Source organism: Dendronephthya gigantea, unplaced genomic scaffold (genome assembly GCF_004324835.1).
Source record: "Dendronephthya gigantea isolate DGI-Jeju-01 unplaced genomic scaffold, DenGig_1.0 000064F, whole genome shotgun sequence".
NCBI lineage: Eukaryota > Metazoa > Cnidaria > Anthozoa > Malacalcyonacea > Nephtheidae > Dendronephthya > Dendronephthya gigantea.
The window spans coordinates 69,864-91,357 of record NW_021163074.1 but is presented as its reverse complement, the minus strand read 5'-3'; the positions used below and the strand labels follow the sequence as shown (position 1 = coordinate 91,357).

Sequence of the window (21,494 nt, the reverse complement as noted above, 5' to 3'; positions counted from 1 at the left end):
AGTATTGCTCCAAGCTATGCTACATGCCAAATACATGCATTGTATATGCCATATGTGCCTACGAACCTTTAACTTTACGAGTATTTACTGTAATATTTTATATATACTGTGTTTTCTTCCGAACTTCATATTTCTAAAGTCAGTTTTCGTCCCAAAATTTGTAATCGCGGATCAGTCTAGTCTACCCCTCTTCCCTCCATCGCAGCCAAAGTTCGCGATGCGGAACGAAATCTATTTGTCGACGTACGATGGCCGAGGAGGGACTTCCGATATTCTGATTTCCGAGATTCCGATTTCTGAGATTCTGATTTCCGATTTCCGATATTAAGAGTTTTCAATTTCCAAGATTCCGATTTCCGAGTTTCCGATTTCCGATATTACGAGTTTCCAATTTTCAAGATTCTAATTTCCGAGTTTCTGACTTCTGATATTCCGCGTTTCTGAGTTTCGAAGTATCCTAGTGTCCTTGTTTCCAATATTCAAAGTTCAAAGATTGGGAGTTTTGGAAATTACGATCATAGTAAAATACTACAAGGATTAATACAGCGCAGTCAAATATGATTAGAGAATTAAGAATATGGTAGGTTCTAAATAGCAAAGAGCAATTTTTTTTGTGATACAACTGGAGTGAAATGTTAGAGAGATGATGATTTAATTTTTTAAATATTTATATTTTTGTATATAATATTCTTATAATTTTACTGATCTTTTTTTTTATGTTTTATTGTAAAAGCGCGGAATATTAAAAAGCAGCTTAAACCTGAATGGCAACAATGTCAAAACAAATTTTAAAGTTCAAACAGAATTGAATTGATTTGGGCCCTCTTTTATGAGGCCTAGCTAGATCAATGTATGAATTACTAACATGTCCGCCATTCAAAAAAAAATGTTAAAAATAAAACAATGATAGTTTTTCTCAATTCTTATGAAAAAATTTTGTTCAAATAGAGTAGGTAAGTGCGAAATTATAGGCAATTTTTAAACGGCATTTGCTGACAAAATTTCTTGTTTCGATGCTGGATGCCAAGGACACAGATTAATACCCAGGGGCCGGTTGTATCAAGCTCGTTTAGCTTAAACGGTGGTTAAGTTCAAAATAGAAAGCAAGTCTATCATTTTATTCAAGGAAACGAACTAAATGTTTTTAACCTTAATACAAAAATACTCGTTACAACTACATTCGCACCGATGTGAGAAACCTGTGAAAGGACCTCCTCAAGTAAAGTCTGTTGTAAATAACCCTTCGAGGACTCTTGATCGACCTGTTGATGTTTCATGCGAGTCTTTTCCTGGCTTGAAATCGCCAGACTCAGTTCCAGCCGTTAGACAACCCTATCAAAATTATCACCTACAGTATACGCGCACTAGTAGTTTACAGAATCATTATCCCAGTTTATTACAACACTTCTCCATACCGGACAAACCATCGCCAATACTTCCGGGAGTGGTTAGTCAATCTAAGCGTAGTTTCCCGCGAAATGTAGAGAAAAATCCCAGTTAGAATGACCCCTCGCAATTGTTATACAAGACTGATAAGAGTATGCCAGCCTGGTAATAAAAGTGGTCCTGCAAATTAATACAAGGAATACTTCGAATTTGATTAGGTAAGATACGTAAGATTAGGAACCTTAAAACTAAACCTTATTAGTAGATTACCCTCCCATATAGCGGACAAAGGGATGCCGCCAATGACGTCATACTGGGTGTACACGAGGTTACCAGGTGAACATCATGTGGGAATACACGATAGTTTCACGTGAGCATGTGTGGTGTATATTAGGGTACCATGACGTCACATCAAATGTGCACGATAGTTTCACGTGTACATCATGCGTTTGATGTGTGTAGTGTTTATGGGGTATGGAACACTGCTGAGGCGAGCATTGTGTAGGATTCAAAAACAAATTTTAGTGTGAGTCATTTATTATTCTGATTATTTTTAGGTGTTTATCTCGATATTGGTACTTTGGGCGAATTGGTGCGAGGGATTGTAACTGAATTTAGTGTTGTTTGCTATGATTAAGGGGGGACCTTTGCGCAGTGACGGTAGGCATTGACCACCAAATGGTTGCCGCAGGTTTTGATATGTGCCAGTTCGTCAAATTAAACAACACATCAGCTTTAGAACATCCAAAGCATTCCAAATTTACGCTAGGAATGTCTAGGCTTTTTAACAAATTCCTCTCAATGTGTCCACCTTTGTAGGCAATAGTGGATGAAGGACCCTTACTAAGGGATTTATAAAAGTCTAGGACAATGTTACCTAGGAACTCCAAACGGTAGTTTGTGAATATGTCGCTTCACGAACCAACAGGGTTTCTTGTCTTTTTCCTCCAAATCTTGGAACCGTAACCCAAGATCAAAAAAGCAGGATCTTGCTCCTTTACAAGAAACGGGAATCATTCCCAATTCCTTGCACAGAAATTTCTTCTTAACTTGAAAGCCATCCATGTTAATTATTCCGACAATGTTCTCCATCGCAGGTGTCAGTAGTGATTTATGTGACGGGGTTTATTCTCTCCATGTATTTTATTATATCTGTACACGTAGACGACGCTGATGTGTGGTATACGTTAACAATTCGCGTGGGCATTGTATACGCATACAGGATACATGTGGATAATGAAACAATGTATACGTAGACGACGCTGATGTGGTGTATACGTTGACATTTTGCGTGAGGATGAATCGGGTACAGTTTTATGCGATGAGCAAATGAGCAAATGAGCACATGCTCATAACTGCTCATGAGCACATGTTCATCTGCTCATAAAACTACATTATACTGTTCGGTAACAAGACACTCCCACATTCCTGCTGAATGAGATATTTCAGGCCCATGGGAGGTTTTTGTTGATAAAATGAAAATTAATGTTTGACCTAGCATAGGGGATAAGAAAATTTGTCTTGCAATTGTCTGGCAATTAGTTACATGCAGCAATAAAAAATAATTACTTCTAAAATCGCTATCGCTTTTTGCTCGTTTGCCATAGTTTCCTTAAGAAAGGTTTAGTAAACCATTTGGCTAACTTAAATTCTAATCTTCATCATCATTATCGTCATCATCATCACTGCCTTTATTTTCTTTCACATCTTCAATCCCTTGGTCGTTTAAAAGCCTTTTAATGAGGAACTTTCTCTTATCAACTGCAGCTTCTAATACTTCTTCCGGGTCAAAATCATCATTTTGAATAAACGCATCTTTTGTGTGCATTATTTTCTTATGTACTGGATCTTAATTTCTTTAGTTGTCTCGTCCACAAAAGGCGCTCTAAGTAGATATTTTCTAATTCTTTCTGGAGTCTAGGCATAACATTGAAGTAAGCTTTCTCTTTAGCGGTATGCTCATCGAAACCACTGCTTATAAGACTTTCTTCCATTTCCTCAAAAGCTGTGTAACTTCTTTGCTTCTTCTATTAACGGTATCCAGGGATCCATTTCTTCTTCAGATTCTGAGTCAGAAGCCGTCGAACTTCTAGACTGCTGAGTGGAAGTGGTCGAGACATCATCTTGGAAATCTCTTTCTTGACTGTTTGAGACTTCGAGTCTGTTTGAGACATGTTTCTTTCTTGTTCTCGTAGTGGACAGTATTCCTGTTCGTGTATGCGCTGATTGTAACCGCGGCAAAAGTATCTTCGGCAAAATTGACAGCTCATTTCCTTACCACTGGAGGTGTGGGAATGCTGTTATCGAACAGTAATGCAATTTTATGAGCAAATGAGCATGCGCTCATGAGCAGTTATGAGCATGTGCACATCTGCTCATCGCATAAAACTGCGCCCGGTTCATTGAGAATTTTTAGGCCCGAATTCCTATAGTTAAGAATGTGAAAATGTGCTCAAAACTGCTCATGAGCAACTGTTCATCGGCCTATCGGCCAAAATAGATACTCGATTTTTGAATAGATTGATATTGATTCAGTGTCCTTTTCAAGCGTTGATATAGCAACTACAAGTGCTCGTGCCAAACACATTTTGTCAGTGTTATTAATACGTATTAATTGATCGCTTGCTGATCAAGTAAATTGATCTCATGTCGTTTCTTTCCGGTGCCTTCCTTGGGCATCTCCACGTTTCACAATCATGATTAACATTTTCTGAGTCATTTAATCTGAATTCCCGCTTAGATTGAATAACTCGTTCAATTTCTGCTAATTAAAACACGCTCAGATGTTAACCCGGGTTTTCCACTAGGCGAATGTATTCGTGCGAACATATGAAAGGTAGGAGGAGATTCCACTTTTCGCGGCGAGCCTCTTCGCAAACCAATCACATCACCGGAACTCATATATCGCTTCGCGTCGCGCGAATAAATTCGCTTAGTGGAAAAGGAGCTTGAATCTCTCACTAGATATAAAGTCTAAAGAGCAATTATGTACTTATTTTGATAAAACTCAGGCACAAATAAGCGAAGGGTCACGCATGCGCAAACGTTTACCCGGCGTTAACTTGGATATTCCAAGGATTTATTGACGATAAATAATACATCGATGATGGGAATCTTGTGAAAATAAAATTGTGTTCGTCGTATAAATAATTTTTATTCTTAACGTTAACGCCGGGTAGAAGTTGCATAGTGTAACACTAAATTTCAGCCAATGAAAATCATTCTTGGGAAGAGCTGCGACACTACCCTGATAGCATTTTACCACGCGTGTGTGATGTGCTGCGGAATGCCAAACGACGGTTAGTGAAACTGGCGTAGTGTAATAACCTTATCATTTAGTCCAAGTTGTATCTTCTCTAGAATTTCCCAAATGTCTGGTAAGAAAGAGATATCCCCGAAAGTCGCCACTTGACTCATTTGGTGGATATTTTAGGTATACAGGTGCGATTAGCTTGTGGAAGATTATTTTGAAATAATTGATAGATGTCTTCCGTGTTGGACGCATTAGCAAATAACGTTCGTTCGTCATTGATAAATAGACTTGAACAAGTATTTTTTTTACTTTCCATGGCTTATATATTTCTATACGTTCGAGCATTTATAACTGTTTAAAAATTTTACATTTGCTACACCGCATGCCAATTTTTTATCCACTTTCTAATCGTTCGCTTTTGCTGTCCATCACATTTATCAACTGGCAATCCATTATGTCCTTGTGGATCCTGCGCAATCTTCATGCATATTCCCTACAGTACAGCGGTAGTCCGTCCCACCACTGCCCTATTGGCGAGGTATAATACTCTTTTGGGAATTGAAAACCCTCGTACTTCCACTTTAAATATTTATTGTACTCCTTCTCGTCCTGTGACAGTCTTAGCAGATATTCGGCTAATGCTTTTGGTGAAGTAAAGTCCTTTACTTTAATCACGGATTTATTCAAATTACCCCACTTAAGAACCTCGTCAATTTTATCCGTTCCTAACCAAACAGGTACGCTTCCAGCTGAAAGTGCACTGTATATTTTTTCAGTCATATAATAGTCGCAGTCTGCGTTTGGGAAAACTAAACTAAATTTATAATTCCTTTGCATTTCCATGAGAGCATGCCCTGAATTGCTCTTTTCCCTCTCCAACCCTGCTTTATTATTGAGACACTCGCCATATGAATCTACATCTATGTAGTTCATAAGAGCAGAAATATAATGTGTTCGTGTAGGTTCACAGTGACTCAGTGCCACGATTACCAATCCTGTTTTTTCTGAAAACGGCTGCGGCGGTTCTAAACTTGGCTTCAAAAATCCCGGACACGGAAAGTCTGAATCTAGTCGATAACTGGTCAAATAATTGAACTGCCGCATTATGTCAGGGTTGCGAAGAGAAGGTGTAAAAATAGGATTCTCGTTTGTGTGTAAAATCCATGTTAAATTTTGGAAAGCTTTCGGAGGAAGTTCATTTGTGTTTCTGGAGTGAATGACTAAGGCTGATGCATCATGGGCACGACGTTTGTCCTTTGTAAGTTCGCATTTAATCGGGCAATTTTGTCCAGCAAAGAAATATGGCCAACCTACAGGGTTGAAATTGACGCGCGGTATGTCACTAAATATTTTACTCCAGTATATAATCAAAACGGATCTCCTAGATTTTTCATTTCTTTTCTCGTGAAGGCGATTACCATGTTCATGTTCTTTACTTATTGTTTTATACTCCATGGTCATTCCATCTTTACCAATTAGGAAAAGAGCTGCAAGGCCAATCAACGCTAGTGAAATCGGCACACAGATGCACAGTTTGAGGGAAGACAGAGTCATGTTTTCGATATTGTTTCAAATGCCACCAACTTTCAGTTATTATACTGTAGATCGATATTGGGTAATTATACAAAGAATTGTTTTATTTCCTAAAAATCGGAGAAACTGTTACATTCACATCAAATACATATCATTTTTGAATAACAACTTCATGGAATAAACTTTTTGGGGAAAAGCTATAATCAGAGAACTGAAACGATAAGTAAACTGAATAATGACGTCAAGTGCGGAATTTCTGACAGAATGGGGCTCGTATATTTGAAACTAAAATAAATCTCTTTGTTTTTTAACAATGAAAATTTTGTTTACCTTATTTGAAAGAACACCTAAACAACACTGCTATCTAAGAGTAGTTTTATGCGGTTAACTCGCTTGCATGTGGAGTTGTGGCGTCATCAAAACCACCCATAATGACATGAATGTTAATCCAAGATTGCGACCAGTTCAAAGCTAGACAAGATTTGAAAAATTGGTAAGTAGCAGTAGACTAGTAGTGATAGTGTGATATTACTTGCTCGATCCATATAATAGATGCAAGTTTAACTGATGTATATTTTAGGTTAAATAGTGGTGTTTTTAATAAAATCAATAATACTAAAAATTGTGTGAAGCTTTTTTCTCAAAAATATCAATCACTGATCTCATCAGTTGATAGTTGTAATTGTTAAAAGGTATTGGCAACGAATATTTAGTTTCTTTCATACACTGGCGGTCAAAAAGAACTGCTCAAATGTTGCTATTATCGTATGTAACAGGAATCATAACAATCTATCTTTTATTGTACACTAGCGGTCAAAAAGAACTGTTTAGATACAAATTCATACAAAAGAAGCGAATATAGGAGAGAGCTTTATAGGCATTTTGTATAACTCTCTTATTCCAAACAATATTTCAATAATGTAATGCAACTTGCCACACTTCCAAGATATAGTCAAATAATGGTTTCAGGAAGAGGGAGTGACAGAAATGGATTGGCCTGCACTGTCAAAAGCCCTTAACCCTATTGAAATTCTGTGGGACAAAGTCAAGGGGATAGTGCAAGAAAGGAATTCATTCATAAAGCGTCCATGATTTATGCATTGCTGTAAAGACTGTCCATTGAGTGAATTTCTTTTGACCGTTAAGATTACCACCTTAGCAGAAAATATACCACGCTAGTGTAAGGTCGTTATCAATTATATAAAGCCAAAGGATCAACAAAATATTAATATTTCATATAGCTTAGCATGTAATCTAGTCTATATTTATTCGTATATATTGTTAGAGGGACCGTTACGTTCATTTGAGAGCATTTTAACTTGTTTTGAGCAGTTCTTTTTGACCGCTAGTGTATAAAAGAACAGGTAAAATTATGTATAAGACTCTTTCACCAATTTTTCAAATCTTGCTTAGCTTTTGAAATATCTTAACCGAAATGTGAGCTCGAGTCACCATGGCGATGTGGTTTAGGTGTTCTTATATATGAAGTAAACTACAACAAAGAACTTATTATAAGAAGTTTAATTCATTTTCAAATCATGAGCCCAATTCCCCGATTGCCCAATTCCCCGATTTACCAATTTCCCGATTCCCCCTTTTAAAGATAACTATTTATTCCTGTCGTAAATAACACAAGTTTTTTAGATACTTATTATTTTAAAATACAAAATGCTAGAATGGCCGAGTTGTTAAAGGCCTTAGACTTAAGATCTAACTTGGTTGCACTTCGTGTGTTCCATCCATCTTCTCGCAATATCCTTTTTTTATGTTTACTGTTTAAATTTCGGCAGAATTGTGGTTTAAGTAGTCAACATGCACAATTCAACGAGAACGAACGAGTAGCCTCATTAACCGAGCGACTCAGTTGTCTGCACTCGTTTAAACTCGCGTGGCTACTGGATGAGACCTTAAATATGAATTTTCGACAAGCACTTAGACGAATGTGATAATTTTATTCCGTTCCAACCATTAGCATAAACAATTCAATGACAAGGAACAAATAAAACTTCAAACCCAGACGACTTGTTTACGGAAAAGTTGAACAATTAGCGTGTCAATAATTACCGTGATGATATAAATTGCAGTATATTTTAAGCAATGCACTCTTGAGAGTTGTGTATAGCCCTTTGCTTGCTATGTAATTAAATGCTTTTAAAATATTCTGCAAACAGCTTTGACTTTGCTACGGACAATGCCACCTTGTCAAGTTGTAAGGTTAGGAAACGAAGAAAGGAGTATAATTTTAAGGCCGCAAAGACTACCAATTTGTTGAAACTCTCAATTAACAACTAACAAGGCGGATGATTGCAACAAAGGGTGGATCTCAACGTTCAATATTATGTAATTTTCTTCTGATATTTCAATACTTGCTCTAATCGCAGGTAAGTATACCGAAAATAAAACCAGTGTTTTGTGAAAACAACTGTGAACTAGTCATCAAGTGCAAAGCAGTCGCGGTTGCTTCTAAGTCATCCCTCTCAGAAAACATGTGTTGTTTTGGAAACACTTGAACCGTATGAATGTATATAGGGATGAATCCCCAAGAAAACACAGCATAATTATGGCATGGCTATTCAATTCATTTGTAAAAGGTCGAGCCAAACAAAAATTGCATGATTAAACATGCGAATAATTACAGAGAAATTCATTGAGTAAAATATCGCTACCTGTAAACGTATAAACGGAAACCCCAACATCAAATGTGTAATGGTTGAACGTCATCTGTTCAACCGTCATCTGCGATTAGAGCAAGTATTGAAATATCGGAAGAAAATTACATAATATTGAACGATGAGGTAAACCCTTTGTTGCAATCATCCGCCTTGTTAGTTGTTAATTGAGAGTTTCAACAAATTGGTAGTCTTTGCGGCCTTAAAATTATACTCCTTTCTTCGCCGGTTTCCTAACCTTACAACTTGACGAGGAGGCATTGTCCGTAGCAAAGTCAAAGCTGTTTGAAGAATATTTTAAAAGCATTTAATTACATAGCAAGCAAAGGGCTATACACAACTTTCATGAGTGCATTGCTTAAAATATACTGCAATTTACTGATATCATCACGGTAATTGACACGCTAATTGTTCAACTTTTCCGTAAACAAGTCGTCTGGGTTTGAAGTTTTATTTGTTCCTTGTCATTGAATTGTTTATGCTAATGGCTTGGAACGGAATAAAATTATCACATTCGTCTAAGTGCTTGTCGAAAATTCATATTTAAGGTCTCATCCAGTAGCCAGGCGAGTTTAAACGAGTGCAGAAAACTGAGTCGCTCGGTTAATGAAGCTACTCGTTCGTTCTCGTTGAATTGTGCATGTTGACTACTATCTGTACCTTGTTTAGACGAATTGGCCTAGTCAGATACGAAATAAACTTCTAATGGTCTGACGCATCCCAGGGTAAGCCAGCGCAACCCCAAGGGAAGCCCCAAAGAAAGCTAGCGACGCCTGTGGAGGAGGCTAGGTCTGACGCCATGCTATCGTGGTTGTCAACCATAATCTCTATGGTTGTCAACGCTAATGTCATCACTCACTGACCATGGAAGGTCGTACATCTGGCAGCTCTGATCGATATGTCAAAGATTTCGCAATTGAATGGTATTTTATGATATTTGTAGCCATGTTACCTCTGGAGATATTGTTTATAACAAGAAAAGATTATCTTGGGAAAATAACTTTGATAAACTGAAGGAATTCGTTGAAAATACCCTCAAGCAAGTTGGCAATTGGCGAACACCCGGCGGCTGCGCTCGAAGATTTGATAGTAATGACCTTTAATTCATTGTTACATGGTATCCTGGTAAGCTGAATAGTTTAGTTTTTAATGGACAAATCGGTGAACACGGCACTTTTTATGTTAAAAAACCCTATGCGAAGCTACATCTATATATCTACAGATCCGATAAACGAATGTTGGAAGCAAACTCTAGTTCATTCAAGCATGGAGAACGTCGTTCTTAACATCAAAATTTTGCAAAATAGAGTAGACGCTATGCAATCGTTGATCAGTTCACAGAATTATTTGCTGCTGGGGGCCCATGATTTGATGAATGAAGTATCTAGAATGCGCTCGGAACTTGATGAAGAAAAAATCAAAAATCGAAAGCTCGAACAACAAGAAAAAGTCCTTCGATAAAATCATACAAACAAGTTCAAATCACCAATGCAAATTACCAAAGCCCTCTATTGTTGAAGCGAGCATTCCAACCAATGTTGAATTAAACGATTACCATGGACAGTCTTACCAGATGTCGACTAGTTTTGCGCGGTGTAACCTTGCCGATTCTCTTCCCACGCAAATCGAACAATATCGTAAAATGCAAAATAATAGATTTTTAAATATGCAATCTGAGTCATCTGATCTATTAATTTGCAGAAGCGACCTAGTAATTCCTGCCAAGGAAATGAAACAGTCAAAAATCCGTTTAACAAGCCGATTGCCTATAAACGTAACTTTTTCGATAGAAATTCAAACACTAAAAAAGTGCAATCACTCCAATTCGAGAGCGGAAAACCCAAGTATCGTAGGCGTAGAGGCATGCAGAATAAGTACAGTCAGTCAACCAAATAACACGCTCAATGATTCTGTGGTAATAATCGATAAGCCTGCTTTAAAAGAAAAGCCCGCCCTAAAAGAAGCGTACAAACCTAGAGCAAACAGAATGCAATCTCAAGGTTAGTTTCCACTCAGGAAAATTCTCCTTTGGATCGGACAGGACAGGGAAGTTTCCTTTGTATAAACGACGCCTGAGAACTTACCGACAAAGGAAATTTTCCTGTCCGTCCCGATCCAAAGAAGATTTTTCCTGAGTGGAAACTAGCCTTCATTGGTATGCTTCGTATACCAATGAGATATTTTAGGCAACTTCTGTCACATTACAGCTCAATGCGCCTAATTTGAATTTCAAAGGTGTCAGGGTTTTTTTACTCACCCTGTATATAAAAAATAATATGTAAACTCCTTGGTGAACTCTACCATGACGATCATGAAGTGTTATGGGTAATGTTACAACCAAAACGACTTCCCTGTAATTTTTCGTGGATAATTGTTGGCGTCCTTTATCACCCTCCAAATGCTAACAATAGTGAATTGCTCGAATATCTGAAAACCTAATTGGAATATATTGAAGTGAATTATACAAGTTGTGGAATAATTTTACTGGGTGATAATAACAAACTTGATTTCAAACATGCTGCTAAAAGTTTTCAACTAAAGCCTATTATCAATTTTCCTACCAGAGGGCCGAATACACTCGATCAAATTTTTACCAACTTGAAAGCTTATTATAGTTCGCCAGTTGCTGGCCCTCCTTTTGGTTTGTCTGACCACATTACTGTCACCGTAATTCCCGAATTACGAAAAGCGATGGAAACACAAAAGAAAATTATTAAATTTCCTGATAAGAGAGCTAGTAATGTTGCCTGTTTAGGGCGTTTTCTAACAAATGTCCCATGGGATTCCTGGGATGTCATCACTCTAGTGAAGAATGAACTCTCAGTTTTTACACAAGTTATAAATTACGGTTTAAATACAATCATGCCAGAACGAAAGACAAAAGTACAAGTCAACGATCGCCCATGGATGACGCAGGAACGTTTGATCCTGAAAAGGCAAAAAGCTTTTACCTCCGGAGAAACATTTCTTTTGAGGCTGCTACGAAATAAGGTAAATAGGGAAAGAAAAAAGTGTCGAAAACGTTATTATAAAGCAAAAATACAAAAACTATCCGACTGCAAACCTAGTGATTGGTGGCATGAAGTGAAGCAACTATCCGGTCTAAAACCTAACCGGAAAACTATAACCAGGAACTATTTCCTATGATAACGATTCCAATAACGGTCAAAAATTAGCAAATAGAATCAACGAGGCTTTAATTGGCGTAATGAATGATTACTCACCCTTATATACCCGTGGACCTGCGTTTCCCATATGATATACTGATGAATGTATTCAAGTTACTCTGGAGTCATTAGTAGAGAAACTTCGGCGAATCAACAAGTCTAAAGCAGGTGCAAGACAATGGTCCGGACAATCTACCTGCTTGGTTATTAAAAACATATGCTGATATAATTGCCCCAGCTGTAAAAAAAACAGATGTTCTTAATTATTCATTTATTGAATACAAAGTGCCAAATGTATGGAAAATCGCAGACATTTCTCCACTTCCAAAGCGGGCAAAAGCTCAAAATATCGAAGACTTTAACAAAGACCTACGACCGATATCTTTGACATCAACGTTATTCAAAATTGCTGAGGATTTTGTTATCCAACATGAATTGAAACCTAATCTTTTAAATATTATTGACCCAAAACAATTTGGATTTATAATTTGATTTTTTTACAAAATTTGCCTTAATTTCAATGCTCCACAAATAGTTGTCCGCTACTGATGGAACAGGCTCCGCGGTTAGAGTGATTTTGTTAGATTATAAAAAGGCTTTCGATACGGTTGATCACAACCTTCTGGTTGCCAAACTGTATGACTATGGTATAAAACCAGCAATTATAAATTGGATTGTAGATTTTTTACGGAATCGTTTTCAAAGAGTGAGAATTGACACGGATTGTTACTCAAATTTTTTGCGCGTTCCAGCAGAAGTCCCTTAAGGAACAAAACTCAGGCCCTGGCTCTTTCTTCCTATGATTAACGACCTCTGACTTTCCGGCGAGCCCTCAGAAGATATGTGGAAATATGCAGATGACACTACAGTTTCCCGAGTCACTCCTAAACACAGCAATAGCGCACTGCAGCCAGCTGTTGATAAAATTGTTAATTGGTCTGAACAGAATAAATTACATATCACACCCCGAAAAATGTAAAGAGATGAGGATTCAATATTCCGAAGGTATGTTTGATCCAATTACTATGAATCGACGACATCTTGAAATTGTAAAATCAGCGAAAGTTCTGGGATTAATCCTAACGATCTTAAATGGATCAAACACATACAAACGGTGGTTGCTAAAGCTTCAAAACGACTTTATCTTCTAAAACAAATGTGACGAGCTGATGTGGAAGAAAAATATTTAATTCAATTCTATAATGCATGTGTTCGATCAGTGTTGCCAGAATATGCCTGTGAAGTCTTCCATTCGAATCTTCCTACATATCTATCTGATGACCTGGCTTAATACGTCATTATGCATAAGGTCTATTAACTTCTACGTACCTGTAGTTAAGGACAGAATTAGCACTTAAGAGTTGTGTATTTCTGAACTAACTAGGATTAAACTATGCAAGGCGTAGTTAACGAGTTTTACTGCATTGTAAACGGGGCTTTAGTACAACCAAAAATTCAGTCAAAATCGCATGGGAAGTTTAGTGCGGCGTCTCTTTCAGTTACGAGTTTATATGCTTTTATTACTGTTTTTTATTATTATTTTTTCATTACGAGTAATACCATTTCCATCCTGCTGCGTTGCTGGAGATAAAATAAGTCGATGCCAATACGGTGGGCTCCCTGGCCTGGATCATCAACAATTTATGCATAATATGCTATGGACAATACTAAGAAGGCCATTCGCATCATCTTCCTTGACTTTCGCGAGGCCTTCGATTTAATCGACCATAATAAGTCACTTCTTAAAATTGGTGTCAGGCCCGAACTTGATTGCTTGGTTTGCATCTTATCTCCACGGAAGATTCCAAATAACAACGTTTCAAGGGGAACAATCAATTTTAAAACGAATCTACGTTGGTGTACCACAGGAAACCAAATCGGGGCCAATATCTTTTATCCTGAAAATTAATGATCTTCCGATCCAAACCCGATAGTGAGACTTCACTCTGCGAAACATCTGAGGAACAAGATGTAATAAAGTTTATGGACGATACCACCTCGTATTAAGTGATTGATGCATCATCCTTACATCGGAAAGTCCAATTGCAATCTCACAGGGAATGGGTGGATAAAGTAAGTTTACCAGAGATGAGATGATGGAACTGAACGAAGGAAAATGTAAGGAAACTGATTATTGATTTCCGAAGGAATAAAACAGATAAACCATCGATTAATAATATATCGCCGGTTGTCAAGTATCGCGAGTGATCTCTTATAAATTGCTTGGATTATAGATCGATGACGATTTTAAATAGACGACTAACAAAGAATATATCGTAAAAAAGGCAACGAAGCGATTACATTTTTTAAACATTTTAAGAAGGTACGGAGCACCCATCGAGGATCTTTTGATGTTCTAATGTACTGTACAGTTATTCGATTTGTCCTTGAATAAGATGCAAAAGGATAATGTAGAAAGAGTTCAGAGAAGGGCTCTTAATATATATCCTGGTCATCTGGACATAGGGACTATAGTAGCACTGAATTAAACGTGAGTAAACTGGAATCCCTGGAAGAACACAGAAACAAAGCATGTATACTAATGATTAAAGATTTGATCGATCCGAATCACCGGCTTCATGAATTGCTGCCAAAACAAGTAAAAAACGTAAGGAAGAAGGAAACGAGATTGGATAAAGGTAGTTTATATCATTATTTCTACAGGAGAGAACGTTGTGGACGCAGTCCACTAGTCCATGCTATACATCAGGGGCTGGCGATAGTGACTAGGCATATGTGACATAAATGTTTAATAAACGTAATGTACATGTACAAGCTGTTTTACTATTTACTAACAATAAACTGATCTACACTAAAGACAGATAACCACTCAAGGCACATAATCCGGGTGATTGACGAGAAACATCTCACAAAAACGAGGATGAAAGGTAACAAACTCGCGAAATTCACTTAGAGTTAAAAAATTTGCTAACGACGATGATCAACAACTACCTTTGAGTCCCTGGGCAATAACTGCTCGGTGGGACGATTCAGTTCACTAATTCTGCGATGGTAAATACGGATTTAAAAAATCTAAAATACGGACTCAGTTAATATCTACTTTCGACAATTTCATGACGATGGGTTCAAAAAACCAAAATCTATTACTGCGATACTGCATAGAGATGATTCTGGCAAAAAATTCCCGGCTAATACTTAATATTCTATATCGTATTTTTACAGCAGATTGATCAAACGTTATGAGCACCTAGGCAATAACAAACGCTAATTGATCTCGCTAGATAAACCATAGGTGTGGCCTACTCATATTTAATTTCATCACACAAGGATGCAATCTTAATTATCTTAGACCTACACCTAATTGTCATCCAAATTTAATTATATCACTATAAGTTCATTATCACACGAGGAAGACTAGTAAAAGTTCTTTTTATGAGTTAAAAAGCGATCTTGTGGCCAGCTCACTCAACACTTCATGAAGTAATACTGTATCACTTTGGGTGACGCTAGGTACATTCTGTTGTAACGTCGACGCGTATGACGTTTGGGGTTGTGACGTTGTGTTAGATGAGAGATAATGGACTGACACACGCGGGGGAGAGCCCTGAGGAGGAGTGATTATCATAGTTTGAGGTTGAATGATAATTTGCTGTGGCATATTTGGTTGTTGTTGTTCTTGGTGTTCCATCAAAGGTCGAAGTGCCACCTGGGGTGGGTTTTGCGACGCCTCTTGATGGTGGTGTAATATTGTTTGGTGGTGCTGTAGTTCTACTAGAGAACCACTGTCGTGTTCCGTTTGTTGGTCATGTACTTCTGGTTGTTGATGGTGCATTTCTGGTTCTTGTTGATGGTGCATTTCTGGTTGCTGTTGCTGATGAACATCTTGTTGCTGCTGCTGATGGTGTATATCGTTGGTTACTTCCTGTATCGGCTGTCTACCTTCGCCTGGACCGCGTTGCTCTCTACAAAAAATACAATTAACATATTAACATATGTCTAAAATGGGACAGAATTAGGTTTATCATCACCGCTATGCCAGTGCGGCCATTACTACTCATGTAGCATAATTATCTCGGCAGTCTATATCGTAAAGATTTATAGAAATATTACCAAGATGGAAGGATACTATGGGGTTTTGACTTTCGTACTATAATGCGAGGAAACTCTATATGAGTTGACACTCGATAAATGCACAATTCATTGCCTGATGGCCTCCAGTGGCGTAGCCAGCCTGACGATTTTGTCCCGCTATGTAAATTTCGAGTTATTATAATTATTCATATCTTTAGAAATCTATTGTTTTCAAAGTCAGTGAACATTAAAATATTAGCATAGCGGGACAAATCGACAGGCTGGCTACGCTACTGATGGCCTCACGTGGTAGTTTTCTGATAATTTAGTTGAGACGCAGTGCATGGTAAATACATTTTATCATCTCTTTTTCATCTAAAAACCAAGATGCAATAACGTGCATCCCTTACTGTTCAGGCTGGAAATCTTCGGACATTGCAGAAACACTTGCAGGACTAGCAACCGCCGGCGTGGCCTCAGCCTCTGGACCAGTTTTCTCCCCAGTGATATTCTGTTGTACCCATGATGCAGCGCTGGCATCTGCACTCTCAGTTGTGGTGGTCGTGGTAACGGGTGAGACAACCGTAGCAGCCTGGCTGGTCGCTAGAAGCACACTCTCACTAACCATAGTTGGCTTCTCCGGGATTACCTCGTTCACTCCGGAGTGTTTTTGCTGCATGTGTAGCAACAGTTTCTTCGGTCCACCCATTCCTTTATTACACACAGGACATCGGTGTTTGAACTCTCCCGTATGTATACGGGTGTGCTCTGTAAGATTGTCCTAAATTTAAGACATAACAAAAGATATTTTATACTGTTACAGTCGTGCCAATAGAAGCGTTCCGAAAAATGTTGACCAGTTCATTTCCTAACTTGAAGGAACACATCTGCACAATTCCTCAACAATTTGAAAAGTTCCTTAAAAAGTTCCTAACTTCCTGTTTCATTGACCAATCAGATTGCTCAAAAATAAAGTATAAAATTTGATTGGTCAATGAAACAGGAAGTTAGGAACTTTTTAAGGAACTTTTTAAATTGTTGAGGAATTGTGCAGATGTGTTCCTTCAAGTTAAGAAATGAACTGATCAACATTTTTCGGAACGCTTCTATTGGCATGACTGTAAAAGTGAGTAATGTACGCAATCCCTATGTCATAACTTCAATAACTTCCGGGCGCCAACATTCGGATGAAATTTTTTCGACCTGACGCATGCGCATATGACACGTCTGTACACAGTATCATTTCCCCCTGGTCACACTGGTCATTTCACATTTTGTCATTTTCACTGACACCGTTGCAAGTTGAAAGTATTAATAAACGTTGGAAGCGTAGTTGATTTTAATTGAGCGAAAGTTAAGTGAGAAGTGCAGCAAAAGCACATCGTTTTTGCATGATATTATCGGGATCCCCAATGACTCAACGTTTGCACACTCATAATATGCATTATAAAATAGACTCGGTCCCCTTCCTCTGTTATGTGCATGCTGAGATGGACACGAATGGACAGCCGTAGACAGTATACCTTCCTGGCAAAAACTTTATTGCACGTTTTGCATTTGTACGGTTTTTCTTTGGAATGTGCAAAGATATGACGTTGTAGCTTATCCTTGCGATAAAACGTCTTCTGGCAGCCGGTGAACGTCTTGAACGGGCATGGATATGTTGGTCGGTTTGGAGAGTGGATTAAAATATGACGGTTCAATTTATCTTTTCGTGAAAACTCTCTTCCACATTCAGTACACTTGAACTCCTTAATACCGAGATGAACACACTTCCTGTACAGTAAAGTATGAGAATGGCTGCTTATCTTGGAAAAAAGTGATTTTCTACTTAATCAGAAAACAACGTAACGACTGAACATATTACATTCTGCATGAGAATGTAGTTGCTTGGTATTGGTCTAAATCTTACTTGTGTTTGAGCAGCTCACAAGCACTGCGAAATCCTCGATCACAACCCTCCCAATCACAAACATGGCTTTTCACTCTAAGATGGGACTCCTGGTGCTTTGTCAGCGCATGTTTATCACGGCAGACCTTGTCGCATTTGTCGCATGGAAGGTTATGTAATACCTACAAATGATATGAGCAAATGAAATATTAGACATGCTCAACGGCAAACTATTGTCTTCCCACAATGATTGCTATCGAAGTCCCATGCAACTAGTCGATGACTTGTCAAAATGTTTTGAGTAACAAATTAGCCTTACTCAAGATGACGAATATACCCCTAATTTTTTGCCTGTTTTCAATTTTCTCAAAATGGTTTCAACAATAAAAACAACATACAAAGCAATTTTTTAAGCAAACAACTATTCTCACAATAAATTCACACCTAAAACCCGAAAAAAGCACGGGATATTGATGGTCACTGTGAGAAAGACTAATTGGTAAAGGGACAGCTCCGGATAAGTACTACGTCAAAATGAGGGATCTTTGAGTGCACTTAGAGTTAAAGCTGGTATTTACAACGTAATGAAGGGTCATTATTGCCCTCACAAAACCACCTTCTCGCGATGACGCAGTAAAGATTTTTCAGTGAAGAATTTCTTTTTACAATCCTGGCATTCGTGTTGTCGTGTATGTGATGCTGCGTGCGACTTGCATATATCCTGACTTGGAAACTCTTCTTGGCAAATTTTACATTTGAAAACATGTTTAAAATCCTTTTTGTGCTTATTGAGGTTCTCGAGGTTCACGAAAGATCGTTTGCAATCGCAGCACTGGTGGAACTTTTTATGCATTAACTGATGGACAACGAGAGTTTCGGGGCGATCAAAATCACTGTTGCAGATACCACATTTGAATGATCCGTTTTCTCCTCGGGTGGAAGCGCTTGCAGTGGGATCAATCTCACCCTGTTCAAGTTCAACAGTAGTGGTAGGTTCTTTCTCTTTACTTTCTGTTGAGATAAAGAAAGCATAGATGAATATATTAGGCAATTCTCCGATCAGGGCAAGAAGTTTGTGTTATCTTTTGTTATATTATCAGTAAATAATTCTAAAAAATGGCGATTCTAAAATGCTGCTCAGGTTGTATAAACCTCTTAACTACATTTTGCGTAGTTAAATCGTAGTTAACTCAGAAATAAATTACTCTGATTGGTCTGATTGAGTCCAACTGGCCCCAGTTGTTCTATCAGCTTAATATGAGCACAGATCAGTCTTCTTGTCAACTAAACATACTTTCAATGGGCAATGATTGACTCTCTGAAGCTCGAGCAGCTTTAATAATCTCTTGATGTGCCTCAGAATCCTGTGCTTCAACAACAATGCCTCCTTCCTCAATGACAGTCTCGCAGAAACCTTGGACTTGCGGTTCCAGGATAGCAGTGACATTGTCTGTACCACGAATGACTTGCTTTGCTGGACTTTCACTCAGCTTCCTGCCCTGTAAAGGCCCAGAGCATTTTAAGTCAGATGATAAATAGGTTTCAGGAGAAAATTATAGCCAGTTAATGAACAAAAGTCAACACCTAGGACTCTTAAAGATCACCCTTACCTTGCTTGGTGACTCTTGATTTTTAACTGGTGTTCGTTTGGAACAAGAAACTCTTTTGTGTTCAACATAGTTTTCAATACTTGTGAATTCAGCTTTGCATTTGCCACACACATGTAAATCAAGCTCATCTTCACCTGCTGTCGGTGTCAATGATATTTTAATGTAAGGGAACTCAGCAGTGTTGTAAAATGATTAAAAAGATAAAATAAGGTTTTTTATGGTTATTTTCTTTAAATGGAATAAGGTTATTTTAGGAAAAAATGTATACGTAATTAACTTACAATCCTCAGTTTCCATTGCATCAGCAGTTGATATGACATTTGCATTAGGATGCATTGCTGCACTCATGGGTGCTTTTTCTAACAACTGTTCATCTGACATCATATATGTTTCTTCTGTTGCCATCTTACTTTACTCTGTTAATTTAACAGCAAATGATATCTCAAACACATTTATGTACCAAAGTACAAGGGTTTATATGGGTCGTAAGGGTTTTTTGATGGGCTTTATTATACAGTGGGGGCTTATATATGCGGGGGGGGGGGGGGGCTTTCATTACTAACAGATCACCATCAGAGTTTTTAATCAAAACCCTGATGGTGATCTGTTAGTAATGAAACTATAAAGTGGTACATATCATGGAAAATGCATTTGAATAATATTGTTCATTTATAACAACCACCGCATCAAAAACTGTTTAAAAGTGTTTAACTAATGGGTCGGAGGGTCACATTTCATTTGTTAACAACTCTAGTGCTGGAAAGTTGCCCGCACATATTTCCGAGCCCGACAAATGACAGTAAATACAGTCCCTAAATTTGACCAGCCCGACAAATAACTTCGAAATTCGAAGTAAGAATGCTCTTATTTATATGTTTTTTTTCATTTCTTTGCATTTTACTTGCACAGTTCCCCAGTTAGGTTGAAACTTTGTGATCCTCCTTTCTGATTAAGTTATTTATGGTTAGATACACTTTACTGATCGAAAATATCAAAATATATCGGCTGTTCGGGAGGGGCACAGAAAGCAAAATGGCGTTGTTTATAAATGGACAAGAAGCAATGTTTTTAAACCCCCCGTAAAAGCGCAGAAAAAAACACGATCAAAGCGGCTAGCGTGTTGGCTAAAACTATGGATTCTATTTGTCTTTTATACAGCTACGCTGGGACTCGTTTCTATGGCTAAAAACGTTCTTTAACAAAGCATTTTCAAGGACGAAACTAAAATTTTGACTTCATGTTCGTTATTAGATTTCACGTAAGTTGTCGTATGTCATATGGTTATTCTAGACAGGTATTGTGGCGATGTTTCAAAGAATTGGAATTTACTTTAGCATTTTATTAGGTTACGCTTTGTAATATACAAATGAACTGTTGTTAAGCCACATAAATCCTGCAAAAACGCATTCAACAAGTCACAAAATCCAACTTACGTTCGGGCCTTCGCTTGCGATGTTATTTGTTTTGTCGTCCCCACCGGTTCTTAGATTTGCGTCTCGTTCGATCCCAAAAATTGCTTTAAAATGTAGCACAAATTTGGATAAATGTCACTAGAAAAAAATATCGCAATCTTCGATAACGCAAGATATTTAGTGGAAATAAAAATCAGAGTGAAAATCATAAAAATATTTCTTATTTAATTGACCCACATACACTATTGCAAGCGGGGAGATGTAAATGCTCCCCGCATTACCGGAGGAAATACTTACTTCAGTCTCTCGTACACCGATGAACAGTTCTACAGGAATACTGGTGTAAAATACATGGTAGAAAATGTCAGTACGCTCCAAAAAATCACATTGTTGACAACAAAAAACAATATGGTCTAATGTATAGAAATATTCGGCACAATTTTATGATGTTTCTTTATATTTTTCTGATGGGGGGATTCTTGTAGCTATACGGCTTTTGTACCATTGACAATCTTTTCTTTAGTCCAGTGTCGATAGTCAA

At 37.8% G+C, this 21,494-nt stretch overlaps 2 protein-coding genes and 1 long non-coding RNA gene across 3 annotated transcripts; 1 reads left to right on the top strand and 2 right to left on the bottom strand.

The window, feature by feature from the left end:
• Positions 1-5,119: 5,119 nt before the first annotated feature.
• LOC114530530 (alpha-(1,3)-fucosyltransferase 11-like) lies at positions 5,120-12,167 on the bottom strand. Its single transcript, XM_028552099.1, has 3 exons — positions 12,066-12,167; positions 11,099-11,276; positions 5,120-6,282 (listed from the first exon to the last, which is right to left on the bottom strand). The coding sequence occupies exon 3, from the start codon at positions 6,191-6,193 to the stop codon at positions 5,120-5,122; it is 1,074 nt and encodes a 357-aa protein (XP_028407900.1). The 5' UTR covers positions 6,194-6,282; positions 11,099-11,276; positions 12,066-12,167.
• Positions 12,168-13,615: 1,448 nt separating this feature from the next.
• On the top strand, positions 13,616-16,540 carry LOC114530559. The gene is made up of 4 exons (XR_003687768.1): positions 13,616-14,126; positions 14,243-14,647; positions 14,827-14,896; positions 16,458-16,540. It is a non-coding gene; the product is annotated as an uncharacterized LOC114530559 (long non-coding RNA).
• Positions 14,744-21,389, bottom strand: LOC114530558 (zinc finger protein 260-like). Its single transcript, XM_028552127.1, has 9 exons — positions 20,975-21,389; positions 19,823-19,957; positions 19,542-19,678; positions 19,226-19,430; positions 18,548-18,942; positions 17,953-18,113; positions 17,564-17,816; positions 16,451-16,821; positions 14,744-15,931 (listed from the first exon to the last, which is right to left on the bottom strand). The coding sequence occupies exons 2-9, from the start codon at positions 19,944-19,946 to the stop codon at positions 15,400-15,402; spliced, it is 2,178 nt and encodes a 725-aa protein (XP_028407928.1). The 5' UTR covers positions 19,947-19,957; positions 20,975-21,389; the 3' UTR covers positions 14,744-15,399.
• Between the last annotated feature and the right edge of the window lie 105 nt (positions 21,390-21,494).

What these genes read in the sequence shown, in the direction of transcription:
- LOC114530530 (XM_028552099.1), bottom strand. Translation starts at nt 6,193, where the DNA reads ATGACTCTGTCTTCCCTCAAACTGTGCATCTGTGTGCCGATTTCACTA.
- LOC114530558 (XM_028552127.1), bottom strand. Translation starts at nt 19,946, where the DNA reads ATGGCAACAGAAGAAACATATATGATGTCAGATGAACAGTTGTTAGAA. An exon ending in TCAATCATTGCCCATTGAAA is followed by an intron (nt 18,943 to 19,225) that starts GTATGTTTAGTT and finishes TTATCTCAACAG; the next exon opens with AAAGTAAAGAGAAAGAACCT. An exon ending in TACTGCGTCATCGCGAGAAG is followed by an intron (nt 18,114 to 18,547) that starts GTGGTTTTGTGA and finishes TATCATTTGTAG; the next exon opens with GTATTACATAACCTTCCATG.